Source organism: Ptiloglossa arizonensis, chromosome 2, assembly GCF_051014685.1.
Source record: "Ptiloglossa arizonensis isolate GNS036 chromosome 2, iyPtiAriz1_principal, whole genome shotgun sequence".
Classification (NCBI taxonomy): Eukaryota; Metazoa; Arthropoda; class Insecta; order Hymenoptera; family Colletidae; genus Ptiloglossa; species Ptiloglossa arizonensis.
This window is the reverse complement of record NC_135049.1, coordinates 24,520,167-24,535,963: the sequence shown is the minus strand read 5'-3', so window position 1 is coordinate 24,535,963 and position 15,797 is coordinate 24,520,167. Positions and strand designations below refer to the sequence as shown.

At 42.6% G+C, this 15,797-nt stretch overlaps 2 protein-coding genes across 3 annotated transcripts in view; one reads left to right on the top strand and one right to left on the bottom strand.

Moving 5' to 3' along the window:
• Positions 1-15,797, bottom strand: part of LOC143143519 (cholesterol transporter ABCA5) — a 37,138-nt gene that overhangs the window by 8,790 nt on the left and 12,551 nt on the right. The window contains exons 5-12 of the mRNA XM_076304824.1: positions 11,469-11,590; positions 2,265-2,438; positions 1,426-1,607; positions 1,141-1,345; positions 972-1,047; positions 606-759; positions 258-444; positions 44-187 (exon numbers count right to left, since the gene is read on the bottom strand). Of these exons, the coding sequence (XP_076160939.1) occupies positions 44-187; positions 258-444; positions 606-759; positions 972-1,047; positions 1,141-1,345; positions 1,426-1,607; positions 2,265-2,438; positions 11,469-11,561 (1,215 nt within the window). The 5' untranslated portion in view covers positions 11,562-11,590. The remainder of the gene's footprint in view (positions 1-43; positions 188-257; positions 445-605; positions 760-971; positions 1,048-1,140; positions 1,346-1,425; positions 1,608-2,264; positions 2,439-11,468; positions 11,591-15,797) is intronic.
• On the top strand, positions 3,992-6,662 carry LOC143143523 (tubulin polyglutamylase complex subunit 2). Of its 2 annotated transcripts, XM_076304835.1 has the most exons (3): positions 3,992-4,127; positions 4,232-4,512; positions 5,562-6,662. In XM_076304835.1, the coding sequence occupies exons 2-3, from the start codon at positions 4,269-4,271 to the stop codon at positions 6,152-6,154; spliced, it is 837 nt and encodes a 278-aa protein (XP_076160950.1). In that variant the 5' UTR covers positions 3,992-4,127; positions 4,232-4,268; the 3' UTR covers positions 6,155-6,662. The 2 variants fall into 2 exon arrangements, with proteins under 2 accessions (XP_076160950.1, XP_076160949.1); XM_076304834.1 differs by lacking the exon at positions 3,992-4,127 and having other exon boundaries at positions 4,167-4,512.

Genomic DNA, 15,797 nt, shown 5'->3' with positions numbered 1-15,797 from the left:
TTCCAATATTAATAATACAAAATTTCGTAAATTGGATACAAACCTTATCCATTGCCAAGGCAACGCCTGTTGGACTGAGGAGAGAGACTACCCAGAACGAGATTGAACTAGAGTCGTTCACAAAGACTTGGATAAAGTACATTAAGCTTAATATCGTTACTGAAAAGTTGCCGAGTACACCGGCGGTCTGGAAAATGGAGTTACGGTTAATATTTACAACGATAACGGCGCGAGGAAGCGTCGATTGAAACGCTTACCCGTGACTTGTCGAAGAAAGGCGTTATCATGAAAGCAAACATGATTATGGAGAAACTATAGAGCACTACTAAAAGGAATATTGGTAGAAAGTGCGTGTGCTGAAACATCTGCAGTGTAAAAAGTAGTATTACGCCAACAGCGGATAGCAACAAGACAAAAACGCTGTAGATAATGAACCATGACAACCTGAAACGAGACACGAAATTATTTCTCAATTGTTTGTAGTAAATTCGGTGACGTCTATTGCAAATTTTGCCATCGACGGCCTCGTACGAAATACGTATATCGTTAAACGATATGTGTCGTGTTTCTTTGAAACAGAATGGAATCCGTAAACTGAGACCTACCAGAAGATGGAATCTTTCAGGCCCATTATCTTCATTCCTTCCTTGATCTTTTTCTCCTTTTCACCGACTATTAGGATCAGTAGGTAAGTGACGAATTGCGAAAGAGCCAGGACCATAAAGAGAGGTATGACGACCCTAAATGCCAGCATCCAATCTAAATGAAAAGTATTTTTATAAATGTGTTCAGATATTGATAATAAAAATATTCTTTAAATGTACATTTAATTACCAAACTGGACTACCTTATTTTCTTCTATAACGGTTAGTCTATTATCTTTATTCTAACATTGGATAGACGATATTTATTATTCAACCACGCGGAAACGAACGAGACAGCATTATTCGTCAAACATCTTAAATATTTACCTGCGGTGAAAGCTTCCTTTGGGAACATCTCGAGTTTAACATTCGGTACGGTTACGTCAGTGTTTCCCGTGTCTAGCTACAAATTGCCAATCATACACAATTACATCAGCATCGTGCATTCGTGGATGTTAAATTGGTCTCCCGGTGAAATGAAATATTCAGGACGTACTCTTATCTTTGTAATATCCATTATCAATTGCAACGCCAGGAAACCGGAGTGCAAGTAATTGTTCACAGGGCATGATCCACCGGTTTCTATCGACAATACGCCACCCATCCAGTGGCTCGTGTCCTTTCGACAAGTAACTGGGGCGGAATACAATTCGGTCGGCGAAGGTGGATTCGTGTACGAAGGATTAGTTCTTATCTCGTACCTAGAAAGCATACAAATACGTAGCTTAATCCACGTGAGAAATTCCGGTCCAGATTATACAATAGGATCGATTTATCTTACACAAGACGTTGAGATATAGGCTGAGAGTCCTCGAAGATCACTGCTATGGGTACGCTGTACGGGTCTCTCCAATACGCTGCTTGCAGATCATCCTTCGTGGCGAACACCATAAAATTGAGGGGAAGTTTGCCGGGTGAATCCCACATTGACAACCACAGGCCGTTCATCGAGTATAAAAAGTTCTGAAAGAGGGGGGAAACGTTACAGAACCGATACGAGTGCTTCTTAAATCTTAATTAAATGTTCTTGTCCGCTCTATTTTGGCTCGTTATCGAAATTATACATCGAATAATGTTTAAAAATATAATGTCAAATAATTCGAAGGTACAACTCAATCTCGATTCGGTTTTTTTTTCATTTTCAACGCCAATTTTTTTTATCATTGCGATAGGTATTATTACATATTGGACATTATAATAGACCCGATTGAACGCTCCTCTGTTTCCTTAATTCTCTCGTTATTCTATAAAATTACAAACACGAGTTCTATGCGTTTAGGACACGTTTCGATCAAAGACCTCGAGTGTATAGTTAAACGAGAAGACGCTCAAAGATTGATCCTTTGCACTCGAAGATTCTACTACACAACGAAATTTCTTTAAGCGAAAATTACGTATAATTATGAATGTAATTTTTTTTACTTCGATACTCGATGTATCTTTACATTTCGAATTCGTATGCAAACTTCGACAATATTTCCACGGTGCGATACGACGCAAGTTGCACTTAATTCTACCGCGACCCAGAGCCGCCTTTCGAACGTAAAGTGTTAATATTGGTTGCGATGCAACAAGCGACGAACGTTATTAGATCTATCAACCAGACCTGGTGATACTTACCAAAGTTTCTGTCGAGTTAGGAACAACGGCCACCGTGTTGTTCTTGAAAGCGTTGAACGTCTCGAAAATGCCACTCTCTTGTCTCTGCGTTGTCATTGCGGGATAATTCGGATTCGGTGGTAAGACCTTTACTACAATCAGAACGCCTAGGGTGCAAAGGGGCAGGAAAATCTCCTGTGAACAGGTACACCGAAGGGATCGTGAATCCATCGTCGAATTATGCAATAGACATTTCTAAGGATTATTCAAGGGCGTTAAGTATTTTTAAAAGCAACGAATTCAATGTATCTTTCCTCCAATATTCTCAATCTGCACTTACTATAACCAAGGAAACACCAAATCTTTATTAAACACCAAACCTTTGTTACAATCGGAACGCCTAGGGTACAAAGGGGCAGGAAAATCTCCTGTGAACGGGTACACCGATGGGATCGTAAATCCATCGTCGAATTATGCAATAGACATTTCTAAGGATTATTCAAGGGCGTTAAGTATTTTTAAAAGCAACGAATTCAATGCATCCTTCCTCCGATACACCTTCGTGTAGGTGTGTATTGGTTGTCTATAAGACGCATGGAAAAAATTCGTGTACACCTTCGTATAGGTGTGTATTGGTTGTCTATAAGACGCATGGAAAGAATTCGTGTACACCTTCGCATAGGTGTGTATTGGTTGTGTGTAAGCCGCATGGAAAAAAAAAGTTATACTCCAACTAAGGCACGAAGAAGGGGGTTAGAAGGCTCGACGACACTGAAACCGAGAGGAAAGACGCCGGATAGGAAATAATAGACGACACAGCGTGGGGTAACGAACGAAATAAAGGAGGAGACATTTTTAGCCCCGGATCTGGCATAAGCTTGCAACCCCGAGACCCTAACCCGACTCCTACGTTGCTGCCCTCAATTGATAGTTAATAATGCACGCTGTAAAATTATATATAATTATTCCAATTCGAAATGGCAGGGCCAGAGCTGAAAAGAAATTCCCCCGTGCGTGCATAATAATTAGCCCACCTGCACCCTCTCCCACACCTGTCGTGCAAGCGAACCACCGTTGCTTGCGCGCAAGCGTTCGATACGACGACCCTCGTCGGCGAACGCTGAAAAGTAGACACGGTGTGCCTCGGTTTGATATTCGGTCACCATGGCGATCAACAACCGGACCATTCAGCTATCAGGGCCGACCTGCCCTCAATTCACCGAATATCAGAGGCGATTTTGCCGCGAAGCTCGGGAGGATCCGTCGAGAGTCACGTCGGGATAACGAGGGTGAAAAAAAATCACCGAGGGGTAGAGGCGATTGGAAAACGGGAAAAATTCGTAACGGTGGACTCGAAGACGAAACTGGAAACCTCACCAGCACCAAGTGGACCGATTTTTACGAAACGATCGTAGATAGACGGAGCACCGATAAATAACTCGCGTTTACGTACGAGATACTCGACAACGAGGATCGTTGTTTCCATGGCTGGTGCATCGAGACGCCATCGACTCGACGAGTTTCTCTTTTTTTCAACTTAGAGAGATCACGGTTGACCTGTGTCGTCGGCGAGATAGTTAATGGTAAAGATTGTTAGGGGAAGGTGCAAAGTGGACTAATTTTAAGAAAATTGTAGATAGACGGAGCATTAATAGATCTGGATTAGTCACGAACTCGGAATAGTTGAGTCAATTATCATTCGACGATAGAGATCTTTAATTGTTGGCTGGTGCATCGAAACTGCTTTTCACTCGACGAGTTTCTTTTCCTTCAACTTAGAGAGCTTACGGTTAATTTTGGTATTCGACGATAATAGTAAAGATTGTTGGGGGAAGGTTGCAAAGTGGACTAATTTTAACAAAATCGTAAATAAACGGAACACCGGTAGGTCTGGATTCAATAATAGAGATCTTTAATCGTTGGCTGGTGCATCGAAACTGCTTTTGACTCGACGAGTTGTCTCTTTCTCCGAATTTTCTTTCTCTCAGAGTTAGCCCAAGATCTCTCGGCTCTCGTCGCGGCAGAATGTCCTTCTTCGTGGACGTCGTTACCGAGGATTCCTTCTACGAGAATCTCACGTTGGGCGTGGTGAAGGTACTCGAGAGCATACCGTACGTGAAAAACGTACGAGTGGAGAGGAGAAACGGATGTGAGTGCACGGCCATCACCAACTGGGAGCAAAGGCATTGCTGTCTGCTCCCGGAGGATGTTCGCAACTTCTACGCCTCGATCGACGGCTTTCTGCTTCTGTGGAACCTCGAGATAGCAGGTAACCCATTACGAGATTCATCCATCCGTTTCCAGGATCCCCCTCCCCCCCTCAACCAGAGATGTTTCACCTACGTTCGTTTACACCCTCTCCACCCAGCCCCGATCTCGCGTTGTTTCTCTCGACGTTTCTGTTTCTTGGAACTCGTCGCTAATTATTAATCCGTAATTAATAACGATCGCTCGTAGCTACCGTTTCGTAACGTTTCGAACACCGGGAAATCAATACTCTCGTTCTGTCTTTCTTCTTTCCGCACCGGGGGCAACGAGCTTCCCGAAAGTTTTTCATTTTCCATTGTCGATCCGCGAAGGAACGTATACCGCGCGACGTGGAAGTAATCGAACGGTTCGCTCGCAAATTTTACGCTACTGACGAGAAACCGATAGAGAAAAGGAGAAAAGAAGTAGCGAAAAAAATTAACGCCAAGTCGTTGCACACGAAACGCGAACTTCTTCGCGGGAACTGTACGCGATCGTTCTTTCCACGGAAACGAGAGAAAAGTATCGGTCGAAAACGGACTCGCGGATACTTCACGAGACAGTCGTAACGAAAATACAACGTGCTAACGAATCGATAACGAAGTCGTTCTTAAAACACATCATCGTAGTACACCTGACCCGATGATTTTACGTAATTGGTGATCGCGCGAATTGCTCGGGCAAAGTGTTATTTATCGCGTCGAAGAGTTACGAGTAGCGAAGCGCAGCTCGACCGCGAACGGATCGTGATATTCTTCGAGTTTCGTATTTTTCCATAATTTTCCAACGAAACGTTCCGTAGATCTGTGTTCAAACAGCGTATTTGTTCTTATCCCGAAATTTTTCCACGTTGAAGATTTTCATTCACCGCGTTACCCCCTCGCTTGGTTCTGCTCTCGAGAATCGCCGGCTTTGTTTCATTCCCGTGTAGAAGTTAAAAACTTACCGAGAAAAACGTACGGAAATGTTTGAACAGTTGCAGGAAATTTTCCGCGTTAAGTATTATATATTTTCTATTTCGAGAGACGCACACCACACCGTTTGTGCGAACTGTGCTCGGTTGTTCCGCAGGCGAAGAATTCTCGGTGGGTCGCATGGAGATCGGTGGTCTCGCTTATCTGAAACGTTACAACGCCGGGGAGCCACGAACCGACTCCTCGAAACAGGAAACGGATCCTCCACCAGCGAGATCGGAGCCGGAACACGGATGCGCGACCGGCCTCGAGAACGCGATCATCCCCCATCCGTGCGGGGATTCCCGTGGCTGCAAGATGTTCGAGATCGCTCGGTGTTTCCCGGAGAGTGGCAAAGCGAAGGTCTACCTGGTGTACCGCGGGAAACCGGAGCAAGAATCGTCGACGAGCATCTGGTTGCATCGAGAGGAGGCGGACCGATGGTACCACATGGCGGACAGTTTCACCGTGTACTTTCGCATGATGCTCGTCCATCTTGGTCTACCGTTATGGCAGTCCTGCGTGGCTGGTGTCTCTCTACCCACGTGGGTCGAGCAAGTATACTTTCTCGTCGGTCCACACCTATTGCCCTCCACTGTCGAGCCCGTCGAGACCGTCTCCACTTCGATGTGGAACAACGGACCGACCAACGTCATCGATCCCGCCATTTTCAAGGGGAAGGAGAAGCAGAAGATCTCGCGTAAAAAATAACCTCCCCCGATGTTTTTCGAGTCTCCCTCTTGCCTTCGATTGAGTGGAATTGTTTACGCGAGGACAAGAGTCTCGTTGTTGTCTTCCTTAAGAAGAAGTCGAAGGTATCGGTCGGTCATTGATTCGGGAATTTGTTATTGTTTACCGTTGATTTTTTTTAAATATACGAGGAGAATAGAATTGTTTACTAATGGAGAATTTTGGACGGTCGACGATAAGAATTCTTTCTGCGTTAGTTAGTTCTCTTATGGAATTCGTTTTCATCCAGGAAGGAACGCAAATGGCTTTCGATTGTATCTCGCGAAAGAATAAACTCGTGACACTGGAGTGTGTAAACAATCTTATTTACATTCGATCCGTCCGATTAGACACGATTTCACCGATCGTACACGGGGGAAACAAGACCAGAAGTAGCCTTCTTTTGTTTCCACGGGAATTTTCTGCATCTACGTAGGCGGGCAGGGTTTCGATCGCAATGGCGATACACTCGAATTGTTCGTTGAACTCCAGCAGCGAAAATGATGATCCAAGAGTAAAGATTTCTTGCAATTGTCAAGGGTGCTCTGTACTCGGACTCGACGATTCGAATGCATCGAGAGGACTGGTTATTTCGAATGGAACACCATAACAGTGGTAGATACCAAAGTATCTACTTCCATAGTTTCTGATCTTCGTTCGATGGGGTTACAAGCGAAATCTTCGGTCCCCGTGTACATTACAGCGCGGAACCAGCGCCTGGAAGTAGTCACTCCGAGTGAAACTTCTTAACAATGGTAGATACCAAAGTTTAGATACTTCCATAGTTCCTGATCTCCGTTCAATGGTGTTACAAACGAAATCTTCGATCCCCGTGGACGTTGGAACGCGGAACTGGTTCACGGAAAGGTGTTCCTCGAGATCTTGCCTCCTCGAGATGGAAGATGAGGCGCCGTGTAATCGGCGCCAAAATTACGAGTCCCCGCGATCGAAATTTATTTTAAGACCCACCAGTCGTAAGTGACGGTTCGCGATGATCGCGTGCAGCCTCCGCGAATCTTCCTACCACGATGATTATCCACGCTCGAGCGGACCAACGGCGACGAGAGTCCGGCGTTACGGATCGAAACCGGGCAACGGAAACAAAGAAGAAGCGGAAGAAGAAGAGAGAGGGGGGCGAAGAAGAAGAAGAAAAAAAAATCAGAGGGCGAAGTCGGAGAAAACAGAAAAGTTCTCTTCACCCTGTCGACCCTTGGCCCAGTTGGCACAAAGCGAAACGCAAAAACACCCGCCCGAAAACGAATTGGCAAGACGCCCTCACGGTTGGCAGACGTGGCAGTCCGCGAAACGCAGTCACTTCGTCGCCATTCGTGGAAAACTATCCACGAACTCTCTCCTTTCGTCCCTGTTTCGCTCTTTTCTTCACCGAAGTCTCGCGATCGTCGTTGCTTGAATTCAAATCGCGGGCCTCGCTGGGACGGCGTCGAGCGCGTACATTTTTCTTTTCTTCCTTCTCCAGCTTTGTCGTTATTTGAACGCGTGTTATTATTATTTTTTTTCCTTTTTCTTTTTTTTTCTCTTCTTTTCTTTCCTCTCTCCCGTCCAATACACACTCGATTCGTCTTACGTGCCTCTTCAGCTTCGAAATCGGTCGTCCGTTCGCGCGCAAGAACGCTTCGTTCTATATTCGAACAGGTTCTCCCAGGAAGCTCACGAGCGCGTAGAAATACGACAATCATCGTTGTTCCCCGGGTACGTAATTTCTCTGGCACTTGCGGGTGGCTACGTGTCTTTTTTAGAACCCGACGACGCCAATATTCGCTCTAGTTTGGAGAATATTTGCGCGCAAGATAAACTTCGTTCTCTGGCTACGAGTATCGCATTGTTGTTCCGATCGGTCTTACGTAGCAATAATTTTGATACGTCTCCAATTGGACGAGTCGCGACAACTATTACCGTTTTCTTCCGGGGACGCGTCCGTCGATATTGAAACGGATAATTCATAGTTCGTTTGCTCCCGTTCTAAGAGCTTCGACATTTACTTGTAAAATACTTGGGACTACACCTTGAGAAGCTTATCTCGTGATTTAACCTTTAAATGCCACACGGTTGTAAAAGTGTAACGTATTTATCGTTTACACGGATATTATTAGTCACCGGTGACGTGTATCTCGTCTACCGTGTATTTTTGTCAATTTTTCATTTCCTTTCCATCGGTTCGATGCAATACTTGTAAATTTCGTTCGAAACTTTCGAAGGAAAGTACGCACTTTGAAAGCGAAACGCGTTCGAGTTCCGGGTTAAATAGTTACACAGTCTCCCCCACCGTCTTTGAATAATTTCCAATATCGTCGACGGAATCTTTCGATTTATCGTTAAGTGCACGTTGCAAACACGTTCCCTCCTCTAGGCGACGAGTACCGATTTTGTTGCTATTTCCAGGAACTCGTACCTCGTCGTGGCTTTCAACGGCGCCGATGTTGGTTTATAAAATACTAACGCTTCCTATCTCTTGGGATGTTTATTCTGTGGCTACTCAACGGGGAGTTCAGGCATCCGTTTAGACGTTAAAACATTCCATTGTTGTGCACTCGAGCGATTTCAGTCGCGTTACGAGAACAACCACGTCCCCGTCGCGGTGAGTATCGTTCGATCGAAATTCGCGCAAGCTCCTCCTCGGCCAACCGACCGTGAGCTTTCTCGTAATCGGTTCGACTCAAGGATTAATATTTTTGGCGCGTTTATCAGCTGCAACGCTGGAAACATCTTTACTTTGAAAAATGTTTCCGTTACCCGTCCATCGGGAAGATCGCGTTACGAGTTAAAATATCATTTTTGAAAAACGTCCAAACGATGGAATATAATTCTTGTTGTCCGTGGAATAGAGTTTCGCTGGAATTCGCGGGACCTTTTTTTTTTATACATTTTTTCTTCTTTTTGTCTCTCTCTTTTTTTTCTTTTTTTTTTTGTCAAGTTTCAGCATAACAATGTATGTCCAGCGTGAAAAATACCTGTCTCTCGGGGAGCACGTTTCCATGATCAAATTTTCAACAATTCAGCGCTGCTCGTCAAACCTCTGCGTCAATTTGCGGGGATAAAGGGTCGACGAAAGGGCGCGGGGGAGGAAAGGGGAAACGCAAACCTAAATATAGCTCGTTAGAAGCAGAGAAAATCGATTTATACATAAAATAAGTATTCGCGTCTATACTTAGTTCATCCCCCCTCTTCTATCTCAACCTCTTCCTCTTTCTTCTCCTTTCTCCCCACCCCTTCCCCTCCCACAACGCGAGTTACTCGAGTAAGATGCCTTCTACCATAAAATTGTTAAACCTCTGCGGTGACATAAAGCGGAATAAAAATACGTGTGTACCGATACGCGGGTACGATCTCTTCTGAAGCGTTCTCCATTTATTATCGAGGAGACATTGCTCCGTATTTCTTCGTTCGTTGGAAACCAAAATGGAACGATTCGAGCGCGACGACGAAACTTTCGAGGACGCAACGAAGAGGAGGATCTCCAACCGGGAGAGTGCAAGACCTTTTGGGTCGCGAATTCGCTCGAAAGTTTGCATACTGATGGATTAGGTCACTTACGACGAAAGTACCATCATCGTACGTAGCGATAAGATTTGTATTTTCAGCGTACGATAAGTATCATTTTTGTGCGCTTCTTGTGTAGCAAATAAAGTAAAAAGCATTTCATCGAGTAGATATTTGGTTTGAAATTTATTCGAAATTCAATATACGTTTTTCACGTGCATGAAATTTAATTAATTCGAATAGAGAAATCGAGGAACAAGGAAATGTCCGATCTGAAAAGTCAAAATTAGTTTCTTCAACTTTTCAAATAAATAATTTTTTCCTCGTCGATACAGTAAGCGATTAAGTGGAATTTGAATCGAAAATAATAATTGTATCTCGATTCGGATATTCTGTCACTCTGATTTTTCAAAATGTCTGCTCGTCACCTGCTTCGAAAGAACGAATAAAACTCGATAATGGAAGACCCTTGTTATTCGTCTATAAAACGAACGGTTAATTGATCACCGGAAGAGACATTCGACAAACGATCCAAATGTTTCCTCGAGAAAAAGCGGTTCGTAGTTTCGTTTTAGGTTTCTAAAGAATATTTACGACGTACGAGTTTCATCTTATATTCATAGCCAAGTGATGTTCCTTTAATATGCAAATGTACAGTTTTTCAATTGAACACGTATGCGCGCACAAAGAAGCTACATTTCTGCAAATATCTATCGAGCAACGTGTGTACGCGTTAATTTATATTTTCAAGAAATACAAGAAAATAATTTCGGTTCTTGGCTACTCAATTTCGAAATCGGAAACTGACAAGAGGAATGTCAGTACCAGTCCTCGACGAATTTAATAAAATTTGGCAGCCTTGTAGCTCCACGTGTACAACGATTGTAACCGGAATTATGGCTGCAAATAAACAGCCACTTGCGCAAAAAAAAAAAGAAACGTGTAAAGTTTGAAAAAATTTATCAGTCTAATATACTCGAGTAGTGGAGCGTTCCAAGCAACTATAATTGCGACTTGGTAGGAAGCGTGAGAATTTGTGTGGAATTCGTCGTAGAGACAATGAAAACGTAAGTGTATATTATAGCACTAACATCTCGCGCCAAAATATTACCAGTCTCCTGTACTTGCATCTATGTCACAGGTATTCAGTGCCTCGGTCTCTAAAGATTATGGGGTCTGCTGTTCCTGTTCTAATACAAGTACAAAATTTTCAGACATCGGCCGCTGTACCGTACAATGTACTTTAAAAACGTATATTTTTCACGAAAACTACAATTTACGACGCACCTCGCGTCAATCGATCTAGTGTCAAACTTAAATTTACTACAAGAATACCACAATATACCGAAAGTACGTTAGAAAGTAACAGATACCTCGGCTGATACAATTTCGCATTAATTTATTTCTCATAAAATATATAAATAACTAACAATAAGTGTCGAGTACCATAGTTACTGTTGGTTTCGAGCTACACTGCTCGAATCTACCCTTATTTTTTTCACAACAATAATCCGGTTACGATTATCGTACACGTGCACCTAGAAGCACGTCAAATTTCGTTAAAATTGCCAAGCATCGCTTCCAATACTTTGGGAAATTTTGCAAGATATTTAACTAAAATCTCACGAGACGTTTTCTCGATTCTCTGGCAAGTTTGCACAATTTTTTACGAAATTCCATTCGGTAAAATCGAAGGGAAAAAAAATGAAAGGGTGACTCGCGACTCAGAATCGATACGTATCTAATATTTCGATGGATTTTTCTCGCGTAGAAAACGACGATAAAAATTTCTACATACCGCCGTAGTCTTCCGTTTCTCACGTTTCTTCAAGAGGAGATTCCTCACGAGCATCGCTCGCAGCTGAGACAAGTAGACCCCGCACGAATCCATTCCGCGAGATGCACTCGTCCTCTCGGTGTCTGCAATAGAAACGAACCATGACGGATCAATTGGGGAAAAAGAGACGAAAGCAATTCCGTTTCGCGAAATACAGGCGCATGTAACGAACGACAGCTCCGCGACGATCGCTTCGTCGCAATCAATACAACGTGTTGGTTCAAGTGCACGTGTTGTTTCATAACTAACGCGGTGACCCGTTAGTGTGTGCCAAGTTTGGGAGTGCACCCTCTAACGTAACATCCTGATTGGAGCCAAACCGTTGGAATTGTTACTTTTTCCTACGTTTTGACAAATCTCCAGTTCAGGGGATCCGGTTATCCGGTGTCGATCGTTGATCGTCGACGATTGATTCGTATCGGTCGACCGATTACGTAAAAAAATCATCACGGTCGAGATGGACTAAATTGCTACCGGTTTTTCCGTACGAAATTTTTCTATCGCGAAATTCCTCCAAAAGCGTTCAAATCGTGTCGTTAAGAAGGAAGGAAGTTTTCGAGTGGTCTTTTTCATTCGAGACACCTTGTACATTCGTATTGTACTTCTCTGAATTGCGGATAGACAGTTGTGGTACATTGAAAGCGAATATATTAAAACGAAGCTAAGAAGTAAATTGTATATACGGGGTGTCTCGATCGGTTTTCTTAGCAAAAAATATTAATAATCTTCGAAAAATTAGAAAATATCTCGTTATCGTTCCGATCGTCGATCGTCGATGAAAGATTCGTACGATTAACGTGGCACGTGAAATTATTTCCAATCGAAAAATCGGAACGACGCGTTTTTACGATTGTCATCAACGATGTGCGTAATTTCTTAAACTGCATACACGATACAGGTGCCACGTTACGGACACGTTTATGAATATACAATGTACAAGGTGTTTCATCCGATGTTATCATCTCGATTCGCGTCACTGTTACGGAAGTAGAATGGTTTCGAGGAGGGATTATTTCGACGTTATTCGTTTATCGTGAACGAAGACACAAAGAACTCGCGTCGATTTTCTTTTTTTTTCTTTTTCAATAGATATTTTCTAACGCGTCGATCGATGCAGTTCGACATTCTCCGCAAGATTATTAATTTAAAAGACATTCGAGTTTCGCTACGAAACCGTCGCTCTCTTATTAATGTTTCGTTTGCGGAAAAGGTTCGAGGACTATTTGTATCGTGACATTTTCGTAATCGATAAAATAACAATTCTCTTACATTGTGTAACGCAACGGACGATATTTGATCACAATCGGTAATTGGTAAAATCGTTTCGTCGTATCGTGGCCTTTGAATACAATTTCTCAGCGATAATCGAATCAAGATATCTCCCGAACCAATGATTTTTCATATTATTGCTAAAATATGCTTTCTCGTAAAAAATATCTGCATTGACAAACGATTCCATCAAAGAAACATTCTCTGGACGTCCACCTGTAAATAAAAAAAAAACCAACATTGCGACGCAACCTTCGCGAAACCATTCGACTTCTATTCCAAATATTTTTCGCCAAGAACAATAATAACGACGTGGGTCGAGACGGTAATATCCATCAGGTGGACTCCTCGAGCGTTCGTGAAAATTATTATACAGAAGAAACGAGCCACCCTCGACCATAACTTCTTTGTCCGAGGAGAAGTGGCGGGCCACTGACGTCCAATTCGACGAGAAACAGTCGCGATGTGGTCGATAATTCGTCGTTTGCGCTATTTGAGCGTTCGCGCGTGTAAAAGCGAGCAATATGCCGGTGGAATATGTCAAGGTCCTAGCCATAGTTCTCTATCGTGGCCTACGAAACAAAAAAACCGATAGTGTGTGGACCTGGTTCGTTGTACGATATCGAGCGAGAGAAGCGTGAAACGTGTGGAGGAAGGGTGGTAAAGAGACGAGGGATGGCGTGAATGAGCGATCTATCTTTCATAAAGAACATTCAACACCTTTTCTCGCGTATTTCATCTTCGAATCGGTAAAAATAATCCACAACCTTTATTTTTTTTTCTTCTAACGCTTGGAAGAAAAAGAATATAGAACCTCGATGTTTCGAACGGACGTCGCGTTAAAATTTCAAAGAAATTCGATTCGGACGGGTACGGTCGATCGAAGTTTTCCAAACGAGTTGGAAAGGCTTTAGGTGCTTTTAAGTCCGTCGAGCACGTATCGTTTTCACCATTAAGAAGCTTAATTTTTTTTTTTTTTTTTTTTACAGAGGAACGAACGATTTTACTCGCCGAATACCAAGTCGGTGAAACGAATTCAATTAAATCGATTCTTCGAAATCGATGCACCGTATTAACCAGATCGGTGATATCGAGGGACATGGAAATGGTTAATCCTGTTTACGGGAAAGTGGCTAGGGTTTCGTTTGTTTCTTTTTTCAATTCTTTTTTTTTTCCTTCTTTCGAAAGCTTCGACTCGTTCCGATTCGAAACGAACGAGAAACGGTTCCTCGTCCGAGAATAAGTCGAAACCGCGGGATAGATTTTTCTCGTACGACGCTCCCTTTTCGTGAAAAACTGACTGTGAAAATCCGTTGCGCGTACTCGACGGAGCGTGAGAACCACTGAGCCTGTTCCGTCGATGCACCAGCGCGCAACCATTTTCAAAGCAGTTTTCCTGGAAAACGAGAGTTCGGATGAAAAAATTGCGCCGTTGCTTTCCGACTTGTTTTGCGATAACGAAACAAAAATATAAAAAAAAAAAAAGAAAAGAAGAAAAAAAATAGTAACAATAATGAAAGATTTCGAAGAGAATCTTCAATTCTGCGAGAAGTCGTGGAATCGATCGCAAGTTTTCCGCGTTCACAATGAACACGAATCTCTTTGTAATCTCTTTGAGGTCGAGTAATTTCCCGAACGCTACTCGCGTACAATTATCAACCACGACGCAATTACGCGATAAAACATTCGTTGCACACTTTTTTTTCTCAATGTTACATCACCATATCCGGCAAAACTGTTGCATAATTCTGACTTCGTTTCACGTGCGATCCCATCTTGCCATAATCGAACCCTCTTGTTATTCGTTTCCTCGCGAGATCGGCGAAAATTGACAAAGTATAGTATCGATCTTTCGTTGTTTCGGAACGAATTACGGTCGTGCGATCGAAATCGCTCTCCGATTGAAATCATCGATCGAATTCTCTACGCAAATTGTACGATTCGTCTTCGATATCGGTGTATTTTTTTATTTCGTTGCACATAATATAACCAACTCATGAATCTATGTACCCGATTATCCGTATCGGGTGGCGAGAGTTTCGTGTTTAAAACTTTCGCAATATTTTCAACGAATTCTGAGCAGGTGTAGTACGATCGATACGGTGTAATCGATGAACGTGCACGATAACAGTTAATTCGAGGAAATTATGCGATTGTTACGTACTTGATTGTTTAGCGCGGAGAATGATTCCAGAAACTGGAAAAGCAAAACAAGACGTTTGTTTATCCATGGGGACAGATCTTTGCTGATTGCGATATTTCTTTCGATGAATTTTCCAAGTGCTCGACGATTTTACAATCTTCCAAGTGTTCGACGATTTCACAATCTTCCAAGTGTTCGACGATTTTACAATTTTCCAAGTGTTGGACGATTTTACAATTTTCCAAATCTTTGAGAATTTTATCGTTTTTCTCTTGGAAAATTGTGCTCTTCGTTAAAATATATTATCGAATTTTGACGATCAACGTTTCTAATGTTTCTGGATAATTGACGTATTAAAGCGTGAACAGTATTCTCCGTATCGATGCAACACGATGATTTTATCGACAGTTAATTATCGGATCACGCTAACTTGTGTCATCGAATTGACACGCGTGCACGTTTCGTAGAATCCGAATTACCGAGGGGCTTCCAGTATCTAATTACAAAACCGATATAAAACTGACTGAAGTCCGATCCATTCGACGACGACATTTTCGCGACACCTTCGTGAAAATTAATACTTAACATCGTCGATATTTTTCCCTAATACAATTCGTTATCCGCTCAATGGTAAAAATCATTCTTCGCGATTAGAATCGATGTCGTAACGATATCGATTCGACGATTGAAAGAATTGAAAAAAAAAAAAAAAAAAAAAAAAAGAAAAAAGAAAAACAATATCTTGTAAACGATAAACGATGTATCTACGTTCAATCAATATATTTTTGTTTCGTTTTATCAACTCTGTAAACTCGAAGATATCGTATATTCTTTCCAGATACGATATTATAAGAATTGATCGATTCTCGCGCGAGTTT